The 23,211-nt window shown below is 42.9% G+C and overlaps 1 protein-coding gene across 7 annotated transcripts in view; it reads right to left on the minus strand.

The window, feature by feature from the left end:
* The window catches only part of CUX1 (cut like homeobox 1), a 271,238-nt gene that overhangs the window by 148,514 nt on the left and 99,513 nt on the right, over nt 1-23,211 (minus strand). For all 7 annotated transcript variants that reach the window (XM_027690778.1, XM_027690775.1, XM_027690776.1 and 4 more), the window contains exons 3-4: nt 15,938-15,985; nt 2,556-2,634 (exon numbers count right to left, since the gene is read on the minus strand). In XM_027690778.1, the coding sequence (XP_027546579.1) occupies nt 2,556-2,634; nt 15,938-15,985 (127 nt within the window). The remainder of the gene's footprint in view (nt 1-2,555; nt 2,635-15,937; nt 15,986-23,211) is intronic.

Raw genomic sequence — 23,211 nt, forward strand, 5'->3', positions numbered from 1 at the left:
CTGAGGAGAGAAATACACGCTTTCCTCAAGAACCATAAAATTGGCTGCTGGGAATTAGACTTCAGCTGCAATTATTATATGGTCCTATAAAGGATATTGAAAGTCTGATAAAATTGCACCCTTGTCATGTAACAGCGATGCTTAATGCTAAATAACCACTCTGCAGCATTCCAGGCATAGCTTTCTCCAAACATCACAGCTCCCTTCTCACACCGAAAAGAAAACAGAGCAGGATTGGGAAGCTAAAAGTATACCTAAATATTTGAAATACCAAATGAACAGGTCAAAAGATATGTAAAGCCACACAGAGGCAAAACAACACATGTGATAAATGAATACTGGTGGTTGTTTATAAAGGAAAGCACTCCATGGATACTACCCAAACCTCCATGGATACCTACCCAGCCCTCCATGGATACTACCCAATGTAACAGACTACCTGGGATGAGAAGGGAAGAAAAAAGAGCAACACAGTGGAGCAAGTGCTGAAGCACATGTGCCTCCCTCGGCCTCACCACGCCGTGACAAAGAGCAGTGCCACACATTCCTCAGGGCTGCTTTCCTTCTCCTTGCAGGACGTGTTGTAAACAGTGAGTATTTGTTACGCCTGCACGCAGCTACGGGAGACTGGCTGGGCTTCTCCTGAGAACCTGGAATTTGCACTCTCAGGCCCTGTAAATAGAGCATGGGACTAAAACCTGGAGATGTTTCTCATCCCACAGACTCCACTGCGCTCACAGCTCCGCCAGGCTGCAATTTTTCTGTGCATTAAGAATATCAAAGAAATATTTCTGTGACACGTAACACAGGGCACGCGCAGGGGACGTGGCTGTGGGGTGTGGAAGCAGAGCTGTGAATTTTGCTCCTGCCAATGAAGGAAAAGAGAAAATCCTTTCTCTTATGAAGAAGTACTGACAAAGCCCCTCGCCATTTAGATCCCACAGCACGGGTGGGATATACATCCCTTCTTCTCTGTAAGGCTTCGGTCTGACCTGCTGTTCAAATCCCAGCACCTGTGTCAGTGCCGGGCTCCACAAAGAAGCCCCTGCACAAGAGCACATGAAGGATCCCACACAGGCCTTGTTTGACACGACTGCTCAGTCGTGAAAAGACACAGACCATTCGAAATCAAACCTACTCAGCTCCCAAATTACGGCAGGAAGCAGCCCCCTGCCTTAGTACAGGGATGAAAGAGCTGCAGTGTCTCTCCCCAGCACTGAATGCTGGACTCACAGGCTGCAGGAACGTTGGGTATGTTCTCATGGAAGGGTTTCCATCCCATGCCCACGCTGCTCATGCCAGGCAAACTGCCCACAGCCTGTAGGTGACGTTCAGACCCTCTCCGAGTTATCCATCTCCTCCCAAGGATGAGCAGGTGGGCAAAGGGAACTGTTCAGCGTTCAGTGGAACGCTACTGAGACTCTGAGCAGGAAGTAAGTAAAGCTCACCTACCATGGCTGATTAACCTAAAAAACATTTCCAAGGCAGCTGTAGGCTAGGAAGGGCATAGTGAGTTGCTGCATCTCTATAAAGGGACTGGCCACTGAGCACTGCTCAACTATGAATGTGAAAGCATAAAAAAATACATATTTTAGCTCAGACTGAGCATCTGAAAACACTGACCTTTTAACCAGTCAATCTATAAACCAAAACATTAAAAAATTAATTTTTATTCGAAGCGTGCATGAAATGTGCTCTTTAAAAGGTAAAGCCAGTAAAGACCAAGGTGCACTTTGCAATGAGGCCTTAAAAACCCTTATAAGCCCTTAAAAGTATTAACTACACCTCAAAACCTCTCTTGAGGTATTTTCAATATTATATATAATGTCGATGTTTTATAGAAGTATAAAACGACACACACACTGTCATGTGCCAACAGCTCAGTCAGGCCAAGATGTGGCAGAGGAGACTTGGACTCCTCACTCCCTCTCAGCTGTGGGTACAGCTGGAAAAAGAAAAATCTGTTCAGACAGTATTTACTAACCACTGGGGAAAACAGAAAAATCAACTCCCAAAATGTAAAAAGAAATGAATTGAAACCAAATGCCAAACAAAGAAACTTCGGATGCCAAACAAAGGAAAGTTGAAAACACGTACAATAAATGTCTTCAAACAAAATTCATGATCACAATTACCCAGCACAGAACTGAAATTTGGTAGTGATTTACTACCAAAAGTAGTAAGGCTTTCCCTTTGGTTATTTAGAAGGCATGAAAAATATTGTCTTTTAAAAATACAAATATTGCTGTTTCTTGATGAAGCTTCAAGATGCATCTTTTGCGTTAAAAATGTCTGAACCCTCTCATAAACAAATTACTGAGGATCATGCAATACTGCAATAATATAAATTGATTTATACAAACATTAAATGCAATGTGAAGTCATGAAATATGCCTTGGTCACAGTTCTCTCCATTAGAAACAATACTGGAGCATACCAGTTCCAGAATAAAACTGTTGCTCATATTTACCTTATCAAAGGTAGAAAAAGTGCCCACTACCATTCACACAAACGTGAGCCATCAGTCTTTCAGAAACAGGAAATAATTTGCTTACCTGGAACGTCAATTAATCTCTTATAAACATTCAAGAAGGCTGCCTCTGCTTCTTTGCTTCGTTTGCCCAATGCGTCAATCTAAGGGGGTGAGGAGAAAAGAGGCTTTAAGACTTGTTCCAATACAACTCTTACACTCAGAGCTATAAATATAAATAAATAGATTTCACGTAAAACTAGTTGATACACAAAAAGGGAACCCGAGTCTCCTGTGTACAGCTCCAACAGAAGCAGCATTACAAGATTATTCCTGCTACATCTGTACTGAATATAATTCAAAGACCATTTTCCAGCACAATAACAAGCATAATTTTTTTAATCAAAATTTTTATGAACACTCCTGCCTGTTGTGATTCTTGACTTTAAATCTTTATAAAAAGCCTGGTATTTGCCAGGCTCTCCCTTCACCAACTCTTTTCCTTTACCACTTAGTGAGATCTAACACAGCAAATGGAATCGCGGCCACTTCTCATGTCCCACTCTGCCTTTTTTGTGGGAAACATATTTTTCTATTATTTCCACTGAGCCTGTGAGAGGATGGAAAGATGAACTTGATGGGCACCCTGGGGTTCTTAACACTAAATAACTGTGAATCTTCTACACGCAAAAGAAGTTTTGTGACCCAGCTCAGGCACAGACCTGTGGAATCTGTACTGTCTGCACTCATGGGCCCAATACCAGGCTCCTCTGACCAGCTTCTCTTTGTGTTCTGTAACACACACAATACTCATCTAAGAATTTATTTTTATTATTTTGTTATTTTCATCTAAAACTCCATTTTACAAGGAAAGGCAGCTTAATGGCTCTGAGAATAAAATACTTCTTCCACAGCAACTCTTTTTTGTAAACACGTATTTTCCTATTGTACTAGAAAAGAGAGGATTTACTATTACTAAATATTGACAATAAGCAACCAAACTGACTCGAGACCAGATCTATTGAATTAATACTCCAAAGCAGAGAGACAGAAAGGGAAACAGGAAAGCCTGACACAGCTCAGCGGCAGCTTACCCAAATCAGGAAACCAAAAGCATGGAGATTAGCATTCCTATATTTTAATAATAGGCAAGGAAGGATCTGAAGAACTACGGATATAGAGGCCTGATATCAATTCTTCTGTGTATTTAAAGAGCAGTTAATATTATGGAACCATTTAAAGGTGTGGACGTCACCAGGGCCTAAAAAAGGAAGGTCCTGTCTGAAAAATGTCCTTCAATTCTTTCTCTGCATTATTGATTCGGTAGATAAGGCAGGAACAATGGCCAGACTTTACTGTATCTGTACTTCAGGAAAGTATCTGATATTTTATTGTACAGGAGGGAGATCTGCAGCGTTAGAAAGCATGTGACCAACCTGTGGTGTGGCTGGGCTTTGCCAACGCTCCGGCCCAACGCTCCAGCACGGGAAGTGGAGAGTGCCAGGGAGCGGAAGCCGCGCAGGGAGGAGGAGAGATAAGCAGGAGGGTGCTGTGGGGTCAGCTTTGGTGCCACTTCTGTTTACTTTGTACTAAAATGACTCTGTGAAGAGCAGGGAAGGATTTGGGAAGGGAGGGGGGGGGAATCCTGCAATGTGGATGATTAAATTCCGTGGCCAAGTGCAGCAGAGCGCGGGACAGCACGTGACGGGTACAGATCAGCCTCACAGCTCGTAAGTGACTTGTAGAGATCATTATGGGCAGGATTAAGGGCAGAAAACCAAACAACAAGGACAATTGTAAAAATCACACAGGAGCACAATGCACAACCAAGAAAAGGCTTGGAGGGGAGGGGTCAAGGAGGGAAGAAAGGACACGGACAGTGTCCACACAGCATTTGGCAGCGGCAGGGAAATCTTGGGAGATACGGTGAGAGGTTGGAAGGAGACAAGTTCAGGTAACACAATACAAGGCTGTGTTTAGAGAAATCCACCAAGTTCCTGTTTCACTGACATCCCTCCAAAATCTGGATTCATTTATGGAGGTTGGTGGAGGTGTAGCATAACTGAAATCTGACCTATTTGCAGCTATCAATTAGAAAAAAAAGAAAGGTATCTGAAAGGTGATAAATGAGCATCAGAGGTCAGAATGGGGGAGGATGTGGAGAGCAGATATAAATTCTCAAGAGGTGCTGGCCATGCTTATCTGTCAGAATTTACCAAGAAAGGCTATGGAAAGGCACTGGAATCTCCCAGGGCACACGACGTGCCGGAGAGCAAGGGATTGATGGTCGTGAATAACCCATTTATTAATTTGAATTCAAGCAATCACAGATGGACTGATGCTCATTAGGGAATGAGAACATAAGTAATTCGGTTGGAACATTTTCACACAAAGCCTATTTGAAAGGAGACCATGGACCAAAGTGCCAAAGGCAGGGAGGCCCTGGGATGTGGAAATCGATGCTGGGGAGTGTCAGGCACCGCTCGGGGACAGGCGCGAAGGAAGGGGCACCACCAGAGAGGCTTCTGCAGTTGAGCTGTTTCCTGGGTACGTGGAGACAGACTCTGAAGGCCAAGGAACACCATATGTTCCACTTGTGGACTTTTAACGTTCCCACATACAATTTTCTCTCGCTGCTGCTCAGCAGAGAGCAGCCAAATTTAAATTACTATTATTAAATACAATTAGCATTACAGCACTGATTCTGTACTGTATTTTGAAAAATTCATTTGCCCCTTTTATGAAAGCCAAAGCGTTTAAAATGCTTCCATTTCTGAGAAATAACAGGATGGATTTGTTTGCCTATTACAGTTTTTCCACATTTTAATAAAGAGCATTTGTACTTATATTCTCCCTAAGTATTATAAGAGGTATGGTTTATTCAGTCCTCACCAGTTATAGAGTGATGGAAATATAAACCAGAATTGAAACAACATCTTCCAAGGAGATCAGAGACTTTCCAAAGGAAGCAGTTTGTAAATCACAGGTATTTTACACCTTTTCCCCCCCTCTAAATTCAGAACCAGAATTCCAAACAATCCCACCAGGCAGAAATATGGTTTTATGTTTTAGTTGTTAAAAAAATAAATCAACCTGTCTGGTTTAAAGTTCTACTAAAAATGAGAATTACCTCTATTTTATACCTTAAAATAAAATTTAGAAAAAGCACCATGACAACTTTAACTGGAATGAAAAAATAATTAAGCATGCCAGCACCCAGGTGTGTAAGGAAATAAGGAAATATGGGATGATGAAAAATGCATAAAAAATAGCAAAATATAAATGAAGTCCAGAAGGAGAGGAAACAGAGCACTGAAATGACATGGAAGCATTTGGAAGTTCACTGAAAATTTTTCAAATCTAAGTAAAATTGGTTCAGCAGCCAACAAGGCTGAGCCGCAATCAGCTCACATTAAACAGTTGAACTACATTATAAAACTCTTGCTGAACATTTTTATTTGACTCTAAAAACTTCAGGGACCCTGAAAGAAGTCAACTTATAATTACACTCGCGTTGTCTTGACACGAGCTCAGCTCCAAATCTTAATTTATCTAAACCAGGCCCCATTATGTCTTCTCCGAGCAGAAAGAAACAACAGTGACCTCTGTATTCCCCACCACCCCCATAAACATATGTTCACTTTTAAGTTTTGGCATACTATTTGTCTTGATAATACCACTGGCGCTGCAGTGCGATAACGGAACTGAGACACCAGGAATCCTCCCTCCTCATCTCACTCATCTTTAAAACATCCCCGGAGCTACACGGAGGGAGCCACGGCGAGACACCGGTCTGAGAGCGCTCCTCCCTTGATCCACCTTGTTTTTCCAGGTCAAGGGCTCTCATGAGTCGTTGCTCGGGGTCTCGAGGTCACCCTGGAGGCTGAGTGACATCCTTCCCCTCCAGAATCACCCCCCTGCTGTGAAAATCTCTGTGATCTGCTCCCACGCTTTGCTGCTTGTTGCCCCACACTCCTGGCATGTTCCCCTGGAAGCATGGACAGCCTAGCTCAGGATAACTTGGTCCCAGTCTAATATCAACTACACCTGGCTAAAATCAGAATATCATCATGGATTCATCTCCACATTTACATAAGCACCATAAATCTGGCACCTGTGTCAGGGAAGGTGCTGAATGCGGTTTTATCTGAACGTTGCCTCTTCCTGTTTCAGCTGTGTCCAGTCAGGTTCAAACAGGTAAAAGCCAAATCTGTGGCTTTAGTTTGGAATCTGTCACTCTTTATGCACTAAGAAATTTCAGCATTAATTCAAGTCTGGTGTCTGCTGCCCCCCAAAGCTGCTGTGTGCAGGTCTGCAGAGGTGGGATGCTCTGGGCTGTACGTGGTACCGCCTCTGCAGTCAGACCAAAGGCTGCACAGCTGCATTCCTGAACTTAAAGATGAAACAGGATGATGAAGCTCTTTGCCAGGAAGCTGGGCTGCCAGATGCCAGCACATCCTGCACTGACACTTAAATTCTCTGCACATTAACACATTTCAGACCATGGGAGTGGCACATGTGTTGCTCCTCTTGGATCACTCAACAAAGCTGAATGTTTGGGATGCTGAACTCGAATCCCCAAGACAACTCCTTTGTGAGGGGATCCCAATGCTGTGTCTGTCCAGCATTACTGTCCAGCACCAGTGATTTACTCACAGTTCCTTTAACTGCAGATCCACAAACACAACTATGCTGAATCGGAACTTTGTAGCCTCAACTCTTCTACTTATCCTCATTGTTCTTCAGTTGTAATGCTCACTCTCATTAACCACCTTAACATGAAAGATCTGTCTTTCACTGTCCTGCACACAAAAATAAATGACTTAAAAGAGAAGCTATTTTTCTGTTCTGATTTTTAATAAATAGATGCCTTAAGGAGACACCCATCCCCCTTCCCCTACACATCTTCTCTCGTATTGTTTTGCATCACGAAGTTTTTCCATTTGTCTTCAATTACTTCAAGTTACCGAAATGCCATTAAGAATTGGAAGAAACATATTAAACCAAAGGAAAAGCACAATAACAGCTCATTAACGCACCATTCTTTTAAGCTGTGCTATATTCTTGAATAGCTGCCTTGGAATCAAATGGTGGTTATAGTAAGATTATTAATGCTATGCAATGGCACCAGTCTTGCTTTGAAGCCTTTACAACAGAGCTTGGCTGCTCTTTCATATAAAACTGTCCATCAGCTGCTCAGGTGGTGCAGCACAACAGCTCTACAACCCTCTGTGTGTGTGCATTAGGAAGCATTCAGTTGGCTTGATTTCAATTTCTTATTACTGAACTATTAATAAATAAATTAATAAAAATATGACATTATAATTTTTCAAATTAATAAAAATATACAGTTCACCAAGCCAGTTAATTTATTTTGCCGCTGACAAAAGAAAAAGTAAAAAAATACTGTATTTTAGCTTTGTTGCAATTAAAAAGAGTTTTGAAGTAAAATTAAAAAGAAAATTATTTCTGTGCAGCTGCTTAAAGCATATGGTGTGGATTTTAACTGGGCTATAAATTCTTGAACGGAATTAAAGAATTCACAGTGGATCCAATACCAATCTGCTTCACAAAGCTGCTTGGGCTGGGACATAGGTATGATACCAGGGAAAAGCCTGGGAAGAGCATCCCCACCTCACCACCTTGTTGGTTTAACCTCAAGTCAAGAAGAGAGCTTTAAGAAGGACTCAAATCCCCCAACTTTTCAATTCTGCCTCCCTCCAGTGCAAAACAGCTGCAACCTTGAACCCTTAAAACCTTCCCTTCCTTTCATGCCCAGATAAATCCTGACTTTCCCAGACAAACAACGCTGCCATCCCCCGAGGAAAGCTCCGCTCCCTCGCTCTCACAGGACAGCTTCTCATTGCTTTTCCAATCTTTGATCTTCCTGCCCAGTTAAACAGCCCAGCCCAACATGTGCCTCCAGATATTGCCAGCCCTAAATCGCGTGTGCCATTTGCCACCCTGCCTTGGGATCACGGCCATAGCGGGTCTGCTTTCCCTGCTGGACCTCTCCTGGAGCCTCGGGTAACCCATGTGCCTCCCTCCTCACCCCTCTCTCTGCATTTCGGGTTTCTCAGCTCCTGCTCTCACCCAGCTCCCAACCCATCCATGGGGAGCAGAGCAGCCCAGATCCCTCCTCCTGCCTCAGGCCACCGGCTGCCGCTTCTCTTGCATCAGCTCCAGCCCCGGCGCTGCTGTTGCATGATTCAGCTCAGTGACTCGATGAAAAACTAAGCAAAGAGGGAGAGGAATTTATTTTCCATCATGCCAGCACACTGAACTGACTCATCCTGTGCATTTGCTGGGCTCAGCAGGAGGGAGGAGGTGGACGCCCCGAGCTGGGGCAAGGACACCCGCCGGCGTCGGTCCTGCACCCACAGGGATCGGGTACAGCATGAAAGCAGAGTGACAAATATGGATGGCAAAAGCAGGGTCAGAGTGCCAAATGTTACAGAATTCCCCTCCCTCACTATTCTGTTGATCAGTCTTTATAGCATGAAAGTGGATTGACTTTGTTAATATCTACAGTAGTTAATATAATACACTCCGATGCAATGACGTGTTAGAATTTTACTGGAGACTGGTATTTTTCATGCTGAAGTAAAACAAGCTGAGGGACAGCCTGGCCCTGGAAATAAGGACTTGGCTTCATGGAAGATTAGAGCTGTCTATGAAGGACAAAGAATATGCCTGAACACCAAGCTAATATCAGCATCCCAGCCCCTCTGACACATCTCCGCCCGTCTGACACATTATTTAAACCCTCACAGTGTTTTCTGGTGCCACAGATCAGTAACTCCAGGGACACCTGGATCCATAGACAAGCAGCAGGAATGCTGCAGAAATAGGGTTGATTTGCAAAGTTTTACTCCAATTAGTAATCAATAACGTGGGTGTTCATGTTTAGTCAAATCATGTGGTACTTGAACTTAAAGGGCTGTAAGAACCCTGTGTGAAACCAGATTTGGGGTGGGCCAAGTTTGCTGGGGCACCTCATGCACATGGATAATTATTTACCCTTGTAGTTCTACACTTTGCCTCCCATCCTCTCTCCTCAGTCAGCACAGGCTGAATTCTCTTAATGCTAAAAAGCTGAAACAAAGAGATGACTTCCAAACAGGGCACACATCCTTCCCCCAAAATTGAAAGAACATCTTTCTAGTGAAGAGATCAGCAAATCATTTGCTCTGTCACTAAATGGGGAGAGATGTCAGTTCTGATCCTCGAGGTTCTGCAAGAGCACAAGGATGGAGAACATCTGCCAGTCCAGCCACGTTTGGTGTGGCAAAATGGGGCAGGGAGGAAGGGGAGAAAGCAGAACTCCTACGAGGGCAGAGCAGCCTGGGCTATCCCACATCACCTCCAGCTTCCCAGGAGCTTCACATAAGGTGAGTGGGTGCTTTGACCTGCCCAATTACTTCTCCTCCTGCCTCTGAGCAGTGACCTGGAACCTACAATCGCTTCTCTCTCTTATGGATGATCCAAACTTTCGTTTAGATATTTTAAAAAATTAGGTCAGAGGAATCCGTGCAAGAAGGAGCACATTAACGGCCTTTGTGCAAAACCCACCTGCACATAAATACCAAAATGCAACCTTTTGCTGGTATTTTATACCGAGCTCACCCTCTTGCTTCTCTTTTATGACAAAGCAAGACCAGACACCGAGTTGTGTAGAGCCTCAGAGTAATTCTGTAATAAATACAGAGATAATTCTGTATTTGGAAAAGCAGGGACTGGATTCTAACGACGCTCAGCAGAACACCTCGCCCAGCCCAGCCCTCCTATCCCCATTCCTTCCAGCACCCTTCAAGCTCTCTTTTTTTCACAAGGATGAGAAGATGCTCCTGACCCTGCGAACTGAACCGGGGCTGCCTGTCGGAATCCTGCAGAAATAGTTTCCCAGCACCGTTGTCGTTTCCCCGGAACGCGTGGCAGCGGCATAGCGGGGCTCCGTGCAGGCAGCCCACCAGCTGCCAACGGGCACTCAGCACTTTGTCAATTATATAAAAATCAGAGGATTTGGGCTCATCCTCCCCAAAGTTGCCCTGGCAGTACCTGCTGTCTCGGTACAACTTGCCTGCACATGGGATGGGATGGAGAGGAACCTGCCAGAGCTTCAGGAAGGTGCCCGGTGCCTGTCGCTTGCTTCTGGTGGGGTATGTTGTGTTTGGGACTTTGCCCGTTATCCCCACAGCTGAGAAATGTCCCAGGGTCATACAGGAGAGGCTCTGACTGTATTTGAGAGTCTCTAAGTTCTGTCCATCACCTGGAGCTCAGTGTCTCCTCCCAGGGATGCTTTTGACCCTGCAGCAGTTGCCCCACGTGCTCGGCAGGGAGAGCGCATCTGCCTTCGAGATGCTGGAGTGTATTTAAATCACCTTCCTCAGGAAAGATGTTGTTTAAACTGCAATCAAGCCAGCCAAAAATAAATAAATAATCACTTACACACTTCTGTAAACAAAGCAATGAATGGCTGTGGAGTTGCCATTACCCCAAGAGGAGGCCGTGACCTCTCCCCTCTCCAGCAGCTTTGGGGAAGAGAAGTGAGACGTGGAGTGGACATTAACAGAAAATTAACTGCCAAAAATATTCACTTTACTCCATTTTGGTAAATGCAGTGTTTTAATGGGACTTCCACTGAAAAGCAGGGAAGCTCTGGGCCCAAACACAGCGCTGGATTTTGATGTATGCTGTTGACTTCCCCAACACAGAGCAATTTGTAATAGCTTTGCCACGCTGTTGTTTTCAAAGCTCCTGCTACATCACAAGCATTTATTTCTGACCACAAAATTACATTTATTCAACAGAAAGCAGCTCAGGGTCTTTAAGAGGTTAACTTCTGGAGTGCTTGGCTGCTCTCCAGCCTCTGTACGAGCATCAGTGCTAACGCAAGGCACACAACAGCACCCAGGCTGGCCGTGATTAATAGAGTGCTGAACACGCTGCTTTCCACATACACACACTTTTCATTCCCTTGCTTCCATAGATCATGGACTTATCCTCAAAATATCTGACTGAAATTGAATTTGGCTTCTCTCTCAACCGTTCATTTCCTATGTTATGCAAGGTTATATCCTTTTCTGCATGAGCAGAACCAAACCAGCTGCAGCTTTTGAGAAGAAAATGTGTTTTCAATTATGAAGCTGGCCTGAATATTGAACCACAGTTCTACTGCTACTCTAATTGAGCCATCATGGAGTGAACCTACAGGAAAGAAATTGTATTAATTAGGTTTGGAAATTTAACATGAGGAAATAAAAGGGGGTAAAATAAAAAAAAAAAAATTATGAGGTATCAGCTCAGGAATACTCCTTCAAAATGCAGAAGGAATGCAGGTCTGTAGTGGTTTAGGCACACACATTATTAAAGTACTCCTTCAAAGGCATGATTAGGAGTTCCAGCACATCAAACTGATTTTCAGCTTCTGTTGTCTGCATATGGAAAATTATTAAATTACTCTGCTGACCAAATTAATAGTTTAAAGAGCAATTCAGCTAAGTGGGGAGCCGGAGTGGTCTCCTCAGAATGGCAATACCCTTAAAAGTACTTGCTCTGTGAGAAGAACATGAGAAATGGCTTTCACAGAAATCAAGTCCAGTTCGTTGTTTCAGAGTCTGTGCCTTAAAGGGTTCCCCAAGTGAGGGATTACTGCATTACTGTTGGACAGTGCTCTTATGCCACATGAAAAGAATGGTAATGACCTCAGGAAATCCTTTCCCAGCCTTAAAATATCTGTCTGATGACTTCACAAATACGGATTCCGACATTAGATTTCCATACCACAACTTCAGCTCCGTGAATTAACACAGCCCAAAGACCATCAACTTCCTTTTGCTTTCTTCCTTTCAGATTTCATGTACAAGTATCCAGGCACTGATGTACCCATGGTAAAGCACAGTGACCTACCCAAAACACAGCTTGTTCACATGGCTGCTTGCAGGAGGGCCTTGCAAATTATATATAATCATTTCATCACTGGATGATAAAGCTCTTTAACCTCTTTCTGATTCTGTCCTGTATTTAGCCCAGCATAGGGTGAGCAAACCATTAATAAGTTGCATCCTCAGGTTAATGGTAAGGAAAAGGAAAAAAAAAGATAGATTTAAGATAGAAGTGACAGGAATTTTACAACTCTTAAATTAATGACTTTGTCTTCTCACAATAGCCTTTTTGCACCATCCAGACCTTAAATCTTTCAGGAAAGCCAGAAGAGTTACTCACAAAAATCAAAAGAACAATACCATCAGCTTTGAATCAGACACAACATTCTGCTCAATTAGAAAACTGCATTCAAATTTCCATTAAAATCCTAAATAAGGAAAAAGCACCATAATGAAACTATTCTCCAGTGATGAATTAATATAGTCTCCTGCTGAACTAGGAATGCCTTTTAATACTTGTAGTACGTTAAATTTCATTTCATAATGCTTTTAACTCATCATAAAAAAATCCAGTTACTTAACACACTGAGATCTATACAAAAAAAGTTATTTCCAGCTACTAATGGAAACTGGCTATTTGATAACTGAAACAGTTTTTATCTGAATGAATGAGATAAATAACTAAGGAATACAGAATGTTCTGTACTGGGGTTTATTTAGAAATTCATATTATACAAAGGGAAAATACGGGGGGAAGTATCAATATTCCATGCTCAAAGAAAAGGAAAACTGGCTAAAGTGACCTGTGGATTTGTTTAAAAAGTCAGCTGGCCCCAGGTTTACCAGCAGCTCCCATAAATCACACTTGGGAGGATACATAAATACCTGAGCTTAACTTCACCTCTCTCCAAGTCACGTCAGGCTCACCAAGGTTCAGTTCAAGGACAGTTTAAGTCAACCTGAGCTGACACATTTGCTCTGCTCCTGCCCTTGGCTTTGCTCTCCTGGCCTCCCCCCTGCACTGAGCTGCTGCTCTGAACCAACCTGGTGGGAAACTAAGCCAGCAAAAGAAGGGAAAAAAAGAAAACTTTGTGCCCTGACACGGACAGGGACACCTTTCACTAGACCAGGTTACTCAGAGCCCCATCCAACTTGGCCTTAAACAATTCCAGGGACAAATCTGGGGCTGGAAACTGATGTTTGTGTAGTAAAAGCCTGGCACCTCTTGCCCTCCTCCTCCTTCCTCACATCCCACAGGTACTGTGTGGCCAAAAGGTCCCTCTGCCAGCTCTCTCAGGACATTAAATATCACCTAACAGGTAACACACTATTGCAAAGCAATCCCATGGGGCTGGAAGGGTGGGGGTCCAGCAAAGCCATCTCAGAAAATGGAAATCGAGGCATCTCCAGTGGATCTGAAATGGGAAAAAGCCTATTTGCTTAACACAGCTTGTCCCTGACATACCTGGAGCATTCATCTCCTGATCTTTTAGAAAGCCAGCCTTAACAACAAACAGAAACCAGATCTATATCCTGAACAATCAAATATAACTCAACAGAACAGACCAATATCCTTCGTATTTTGATTTGTCTCCAAAACAAGATACAGTAATTACATCCATAATCAAATACCACAATTCACAGCTTAATGTTGTGCATTTATGTAGTCAATCATAATTAGTTCAGGTTTTTTAGGTTTCTAAAACCCTGTCTAGATTATGGAGACTGGAATCACCAGCTCAGAGATTCAGCAGCACAATCTTGTAACTGTATTTGTGCTTTGTTTACATAACAGGGGATTTCTACCAACAAATTTTACTCCTGTGAGGTTGAATTTGTACCAAAATAAACTTAATTTTTGTATCAGTGAAGCAAAACTACAGAGGAGGAGTGTGTACGAGCCATACACAGGAACAGGGAGCTGTCTCTGGCGAGATCTAACGGGGAAATCTTCTTCACCGTAGCCAAATTTGGATTTATGCTTCTCATTTGATCCTCAGACATCCCCTTCATGAAAAACAGTGCTGAAAGCACACATGCACCTTTCAGTCAGTGCATTGCAAGCTTGAAACTGAAGTGAAAAGGTTCTAAAAGCACTGCAATCCACTCAGGGCAATTTTAAAGTGTAAATTTCCATTGGCAAACGGACTCGCACAAGTCATTCTTTGTTCTCACAAATGTCTATTAGATACATCAAGGACAAAGCTGTCATGTTTATTTATTTATTTCTAGCAATACATGGGAAACTGGGTTGTAAAATAAAAACTACCACACTGCTTTTAAATGAGGAGTTACTGCCTAGCTGGGACACAGATTTAGCAGGATGTACAAATGTAAGCCTCAGTAAGGGGAGCTGTGCACCTAATTCCCTGTGCTGACTCCTGGAAACACGCTCCTGAATTTCTCTGTGCTGGTGGGAACTGCCACGATATAAAGTCAGCCAACAACTCATGGATTGAGGAAGCAAACAGCATTGTAAGGATAACTTTAGGGGCACAGCTCTATAATATGTATGAGTATGAGCTAAAACCTATATCCACCACCCCACACAGGCACGGATCTTTATAAGGAGAAATGGAATTTGCAACTTCCATCCCTGATGTTTTCCTAGCGGTGGTACCACAGCTCCCATCTGGCTTCACAGAGTGAGCACCCCAGTGCTGGCCATAGCAAAACCAGAAAATTCTCTAACTGTGGCTCAGCTGCCTCTGCCTATAGAAATACTTCAAAATAACAACAGTTGGCTTTGAAACTCGTGAGCACTCTACTCGTGTGCTCTCGGTGGTGTGAAGAGAAATCAAAGTCGGAGCCAGCATTAGAGCTGTTAATGCTTTCTGTTGGTTTTCTGACAAACACCTGCCAACTTAAGGTTTTCCATCAGCCCTCTTAAATACAATGTTTTACAGCTGAAAAGGTTTGCAGTGAGAACTATTTGTAGTATCCTCACGTGTTGTGTAAGTTCATTACACTGCACTCACGAGGAGCTCAAACTGTGTGGTCGGCGAGGCACAGAGAGCTGGATGTGCCACCTGGGTCGTGCCACGGGGAGGAGATGCTGAGGGCTGCTGAGAGCAAAGTGGTGTGGCCAGTTTAGGTTGTCCAGCACAAACCCAGTGTATCACAGAATCACAGAAAGGATGGGAAGTGACCTTAAAGGTCATCTCTTTCCACCTCCCTGCCATGGCCAGGGACACCTTCCACCAGACCAGGTTCCTCAGAGCTCCATCCAACCTGGCTTTAAACACTTCCAGGGATGGGGCAGCCACAACTTGTCTGGACAACTTGTGCCAGGGCCTCACCACCCTCACAGGGAAGAATTTCTTCCTAATACCTCATTTAAACCTACTCTGTCAGTTTGTAGCCATTCCCCCTTGTCCTGTCACTCCATGCTCTTGTAAAAAGTCCCTCTCCATCTTTCTTACACCCTTCCGGTGCACACACACATCCTGCACACAGCAAAATGCAAAGCCCTGCCCTGCCCAGGGGCTCTGTGCCCACCTGGCCACGCTCACAGACCACCAGCACACCAGGCTCGTGTGAAGCAGCACAAAAAGCACCATGAGAAGCATAAATAAGCTCTTACCTCTCCCTGGAAACTCTTCAGTAACGGAGCTACCTGTTTGCGCAGGTCCTGGAAGAGAGAAGCGAGACATTCCATCAGAAAAATCTGAAAGGACAGGTCGCTGTCAAGTTTCTCCCGACGTTATTTTCGTTTCTGAAGTGCTGCTTAAATTCTGATTGCATTTTATGGGGGCTTTGATTAAAACAGGAGTGTACCTGGAATTCACTTTGAACGGGTCTGAATTCCCAGTCTGATGTACACCTGTATCTGCTGCAAATGGTATTAATTATCAACACTGTGCTGATGTTGGGTAAGCACTGAATGCCTTCAGTCCCCTAATTCAGCCGAAACATTAATGAGATTAGAAGTAAATGCCTCTATCAGCGTCCACAGCAGCTACACCTCTGAACTTATGCCAAGGAAATTCCCACAGATGGGAGCCAGGCTTAAAGGAAGATGACTCTGGACCATCATTTCAACTAAGAGTGCTGCTATTTTGTAAAATCTCTGTTTCTATTTGTTATTTTCTCAGGAGTGCTCTGATTTTAGCCATCAGAGAACTGGAGCACGTTTAAGATGACAGCATTGTTTGTTGGTTACTCTGTAACTCCAAATCTCTTCTTCCAAATCACAACACACTTAGTGCTATAAGAGTCATTAAAATACTGCCCACAGAACCAATCTAATGGTTTATAGCATATTTTTACTTAGCAACCAAGATAATTTAGGACAAAAAAAAGGTATATCTATTGTACATTGAATTCTCTGCGGCTCCACTTTTAAGCTGGTTTGGGTCTAATTCGCTCGAATTCTCATTACATGCACACCTGAAGAATAAAATCCTGTAACTTTACAGAGGACAATGTTGTTCATGCACAGCCAAGATGCCAAGATGCTTTGCCACTGACAAGACACAAGCAGTGACCTCATGGTGCACTTACACCTAGGAAAAAACCTGGAAGAAGTAAAAACTAGTAACACAATGCTGCATTTAGAAGGGCAGCACTGCTTTGGGAAGAAGGTGAATTTTCTACCCCTGGAGACTTCCAAGGCTCAGCTGACCAGACCCAGTGTGGGTGCTAAAGGCCCATTTTTAGGGCCAGTTGAGATTCTGTCAGACTCTGGACATTCCCATCAATCCAGAGTCCTACAATGCTCTGGGAACACCACTCACAACTGGGACAGCCACCAAGTGCTCCAGTGACCATGGAATCTTCCTACCTCCACACAGGCCACAGTCCCTGAGCTACCTGAACCTCCTGCAAGAGGTCATAGAGAGGTCTTTGAAGTATTTTCTCTCTCTAAAAAGGGTCTGTTGAAGCCCTGAGCTTTTTGGAAAAGAAGGTGACCTTAAAAAAGTTGGGAAAGTCTCTTTCCCAATGCATTTACTTTTACATCTACAGTCATGCAACATACTGGACATTAAACCACTCACCAAAACACTCTCAGCCCTGGATTTAATCTGATTTTCCTGAAGGAAAAGTAGGCTTTTGAGAGAACTGATTTTTGTCATTTAAATGACAAGTCATGCAGAGAGTTGGAGTATCAGGAGTTCTCCCACTCCCTGAGAAATGGCTTAGGGGGCCCAAGGCAAATGAAGCTATCAAAGACAAATGATCAGCCAAATTTCACTTCTGACATGGTTATTGCACTAAAATACAGCTTAATTCCCATCAAAGATAATGTTGCAGTTTTCTAAGCTCCCTCTTCACACTGAACCAAACTGTGCTTCTGTTCTTACCCCAAGCCAAGTCACCTGAACGTTTCCTGATATCTCCTGCTGCCTGTTTTGGGAAAGGAAAAGGTTAGGTACTGTCCTTGCATATCACAACCACCTACAAATTACACCTCTACCAAAGCAAACTGGCAGGTTGAGCAGCTTTCCCCCACTCCCTGTCTCCTCAGGGAGACCTGAGGGCTGTGCAGGTTTTATAACATGTTTTCTTTGTAACCTGACGATGCTGACATTGAAGAAAGTAACAATAACCACGATGGCAAAATAAATGTCCCCATTCAAGGCCAAAATCTGGCATGGGAGGTTTTAATGCACAGCAAAATTACACGCAGAGAATTAGATTTACAGTCCAAATACTGGCACCCTTTATAAAATCAGGAAAAATTATACCATCCAAGCAAAGCAACTTCTCTTGAAATACAAATCTCAGCTGGTCAGAAATCACTGCTTTTAGGGCTTTTGTCCCTGATACTGCCTCTGAATTTACTGACTAGTTTGGCACCAGCCATGAAAGTGATGTCAGAAGTGAAAGCAGAAATACAGGAGATCTAATTCCAGATCCAGAGGCAGCAGAATGCAATCCTTGCTCCTCTCTGTCTGCATTAAATAGCAGGCAAGATCCTGCTATTTAACTGCATCCTCTGACACATCCAAACTTCTGAAAGACAGGATTTGCAGCACTTTTTATTTCATTATATAAACTATGTCAGGACTTCACCTCTTATTCATCTTGAATAATGAGAGATGTTGTTGGCTGTTTATAACAGAAAAGAAGGAGAGAAGGGGGGGAGGAAAGGAATACAAGGAGCATCCCAAAGGCACAAAAACAGCTGGTCAAGCTGTCAAACAGGGAGAAAAGCTTTCAACTACAAACTCTGATTCCCACACATCCTTCATTTAGCAAATTCAGGATGCCAAACACTCATCCCAGCCATCAGAACATTACCAAGCAAAATTCATGCCATGATGGGAAAACGTGTCGTGCTTGATTCAGACAGAGGCTTTTGGTGGTGGTAAAACATCTCCTGCTAGAGGAGAAGGCAGCTTAAAGTGCTTCAGTCCCACTGGTTATCCCACTGCAATCAGTGCTGGGCAATCCCAGGACACACTGGTCATCAGAGCACAACACTTGAACAGAGTAAAATGCTCTGGCAACCTGAAATCTTCACAATAACTTGAAATCTGTTGCAGCTGAACAATTGAGACAGAGCATCCCACTGCCATTACCTTCACAGAGCACACAGGTTTAGAAAAGGAACTGTGAGGAATGAGCTCCAGCATTTTGAACACAATCAAACACTTCAGGCAGGTGAGTGGATAAATGGCACAAGTTATCAGAAAATGCATGAACACCTTTTTCACACCAGTTTTTCTCCTCACCCCTCTCTTCCAGCCTCCCCCTTGGAAAGAGTTTATAGGCTACTCGTATAATTCCTTCCTTGACGAAACAACATCAAAACTTTAGACAGCTCACAATAAAAGGGAAATAAAAATAAACAGACAGAAGTCAGGAATACATATGCCTCAAGTCACCAGCTCCAACTCTGCCGGGGAGATTTATTTTTGGCAGTTTAGAAAAATTCCTCATCAGACTTTGTCTCGAAATATTACCCTAACTTCAAATAGAATTTTCCCTTCTTTACACTAAATTGAACAGAAAGAAGGACGTTCAGTTCAGACCCGGGGGAATCTGCAGTGTTGGTTAGCAAGGACACCGCATGATTTATTATCTGTTTAAAGTGTGGTGGCCTTTACTGCCTGGGCTGTGATCAAAACAGGAAAAGCATCCAGCTCCAGCCCTCACACAGCTACCAAACCACTGCAGCCAAGCAGAACAGCTGAAAAGGGTACATGCAACTGAATGTTAAAACAAATTATAATTTATCAACATAAACACACTGAAATATTTGAGTATTCCTATACAATCCCATTATTAGCCTATTTTTCCGTGCCATCTAAATATGTGCATTCTCTCTCTCTCTGGATGATTTATCTGGGGTAGAACAGTTTTCTGAAAAAGGCTGTATCACAGACAAACTCGCTATCTGAAGTAGAGCCTATGAATTAGGATGTTGTATCATTATCTGAATGAAATCTGATCGCTGAGAACCAGTATAGCATTTTCTTTTTACAAGGGTATAAACAAAGAGTTTATATTTTGATCAAGTAGCTACACAATGAAATCTGAATCCACATAATTTTTAGCTGCCTTTCCATTCTCATTAAAAATAACTCCACAGAAAATAAACCAAGAATAAATCTAAGTTAAAATCCTGGGCAACAAATGCATCTTTCTGACAACTAAACTGCATTATTTATCTGTATCTTAATACACTGTGTACAGTACAAAGGACACATCAATGCTCAGGCTACCAACACTGTATCTGTAATTTACTTGAGGTCTGAAGCTACACAAGCACCTTCTGATCTCCTTGCAGGCTGCTCCATCTCATTTACCTCCCAAATGCTTATCTCTAAATGTCACAACAAGAGCCCTCTGACCCCAGTTTGATAAAGTAGTCCAGCAAGGCTGAGCTTGACCTACACACCTTTATCATCCACACAAGTATTGTGTGCCCTTGTGAAACAAAACAAACCCCAAACCTGGGCAAATGTTCTGTCGTGCACCACGTTTCCTATGGATTGTTCTGTACATCGACTGCTGGAGACTCACATTGGCTGGGGAATGTCACCGTGCCTGGGACAGAAATCATCATGAGAAGCAGCCCACTGGTATCGGCCTCAGTGACATCATTAGTTCAGCTGTCACAACCTATTTTTGAGCTGCCTTATCACCAGCGAGACGCTGTGCCTTTCCTGCTGCCTTCCCCTTTTGTGTTCCCTTCCCTGTTTGCCCACTTGGAATAAGGCACCGAACAAGTGCCCCGTGCTCTGAATCAGCAGGGCTGGACAACCTGACTCCACATACTTTCTTATGAGAACTCATAAAAATGAAGAAAAAACCCAACCCAGAACAAACCCCAAACAACTCCCAATATACACTGACTGTGCAGGAAGGTACTTGTCATTCATCAACATGTAACACTTCAAATCCCTGGAAGTGTCCAAGGCCAGGCTGGAGCAACCTGATCTAGTGAAAAACATCCCTACCCATGGCAGGGGTTGGAACGAGATGGTCTTTAAGGTTCCTTCCAACTCAAACCATTCCATGACTCAATGATAAGGAAAAAACAGCATGGCTGAAGAGGAAAAAACTGGGAACCAGGTTGATCCTCTCTCTCCAGAGGCAGTGTGTTGGTATGATGGATATCTGTTTCTAGCAACTGGGAGGATGTTTATCTACGTGCCCTCACAGCCAGGGGTCCACACACTTCATCCACACAGCTTTTATGCCCATAACGTTGAGCTTCTCCTTCCCATAAATGCAGCTGGAAGGGGGAGAGGTGAAAAGCAGTCGAGCGTGAAGGATTTGGGAAGAACGCTGGCATCAACTTCTGAGGTGTGTTTGATTATTACACACTTCAAGGACACAACTTGTCGCTGTGAAACACACAAATCAGCAAGTTAACTATAATTAGTGGTAAGCAGTTCTGCTGGTTAATTAGAGAGAGCAGCGAGCACAGATGCTTCACCCTGCTATGGAGAAACAGGTGAGCGAGTGGGGATCACTCACTCAACTACCAGTACACAAGTTTTAAATATTATTTCTTTTTTTCTTATGAAAAAATCCAGGATATTCCATTTTTTCCACCAGAAATCCTGGGCCCACGTGACTGGGGGTGTAGTAAGGGAAACATTTAAGTCTTTATGTTTAATTAGTTCCAGCAAGTTCCACTTTGCTTTAATCTAAAAAGATGAAACTGAAATCCCCAATAGTTGTTCAAACAGGTATTATACAGTAGCTCAGATGACTGACTTAATTCCTAAAATATAAGGCAAAGTAAATCATATGAGTAAACAATTTATTGCTCAATTTACACTATGATTTAATGAGATATAAAACCTCTTATTGCTTAAGGCTGCTGAAGTATTTACTTGAAATCCGATCATTAAAGAATGAATCACGATCTTATCAATTTTCTGATGTTTTTAGTTATTTCAATACACTAACATGCCAGTGTTTTCTCTGTACAAAAAAAAAAAATCTTTTTAAGTTACATTTATAGATATGTTTCAACCCTAGCACAATGATAAATAAAAAATCTTGATTTACAATAGCAAAACGTACACCACAGTACTTTCGGAAATATTTCAGCTCACAGATCTTGTGCAAATTCCATTAGCTTTAATTATTTATTAGCAGTAGATTTAGATTACTGTTCTTGACCTATTTTTCAGTGTATGGACCCACCCAGTGAGAAGTGAAAAAAATATTCCATTTGTGAAGGGCTGATTTAGTGAGCACAGACTTCAACTTCAAGTAGAATATTAAGCAAAACCCTGGGTGTTGTAATTCGAGGGGAGACGCCTGAGCTTCAGAGAGGTTACAAACAGGGCCTAACCAGCCCATGGAATAAACACTAACAGAGATTCCTTGAAAAGAGACGGAATTTCTGCTGTTTAACCACTTCAGACCATTCTGAAAAACTGCAGCCACATGACAATCCCAAAGGAAGCGACGGCGACATACGGAGAAGTTTCAAGAGTTTCTTTGTGGAAATACTCTGGTTTCCACCAAACTCCAGACAACGTGGATCCTACCAAACCACAGGGAAATGGGCCTAGAGGGAGGAAAAAACTGGGGGCTGGTCCTTTCACACTGTCAAGGTGGCAAAACATGCTCTTCCCAGGCATGGAAAAACGAAGCATCTGGGATGAAAGTCTTGAAGAAAAATTAAACCAAAAAAAACCAACCAAACAACAAAACCAGAACTCCCTAAAAATATATATCCATGACATTGGAAACACTAACTACTTCTGTACCACCCTGGGCTCTGTGGTATCTCTGGGGAGAAACTCTAAGACTGTAAATATATTAAAAGTAGGCACTAAAGGCAGTGATCTCTGCAAAGCTGGGGCTGGCACGTTGCTTTCAATGGAACTACTCGCTTTGCTGAGTCTTAATGGAATCCTATCATGGCTTCTTCCAAGTTCAAATAAACAAAAAGCTACCAGGTTTACTCTGGGCCTGTGCAGCAACGTCCAAACAGACTGGTTACCTTCACAACTGTTTAAAACATCCCCTCTGCCAAAGCACAACTGTTGCACCCATATATATATGTAGGTAAGTGTGTGTATATATACACACATGCACTAGATATAATAGAAGAAGAATTTTTTTAACTGACTTTACAAATTAATTTAGTGAACTACAGTTTTTAGTATCGCGTTAAAACCTTGCTGTCATTTATAAACCAGGGAGTCAACACTGGCTAGGAAAGACGTTGAACAGAAACTATTCAGAACTTAAAAACTAGAGTTGCTAGGGAACAAAAAAAAATTAATTCAAACAAAAACGAGTCAGGTGGAGCTATGGGAGGAGGTAATTCTAATGAAATGAAAAGCCTGGTCACTAAAATTTCAGTAGGGAGAGGGAAAAAAAAAGATGACTTATGTAACAGTTCACCAATACATGCAGAAAATCAAGGATCACTTTTAA

This window comes from Neopelma chrysocephalum, unplaced genomic scaffold (assembly GCF_003984885.1).
Source record: "Neopelma chrysocephalum unplaced genomic scaffold, ASM398488v2 Primary Assembly neopelma1_82, whole genome shotgun sequence".
NCBI classification, from domain to species: domain Eukaryota; kingdom Metazoa; phylum Chordata; class Aves; order Passeriformes; family Pipridae; genus Neopelma; species Neopelma chrysocephalum.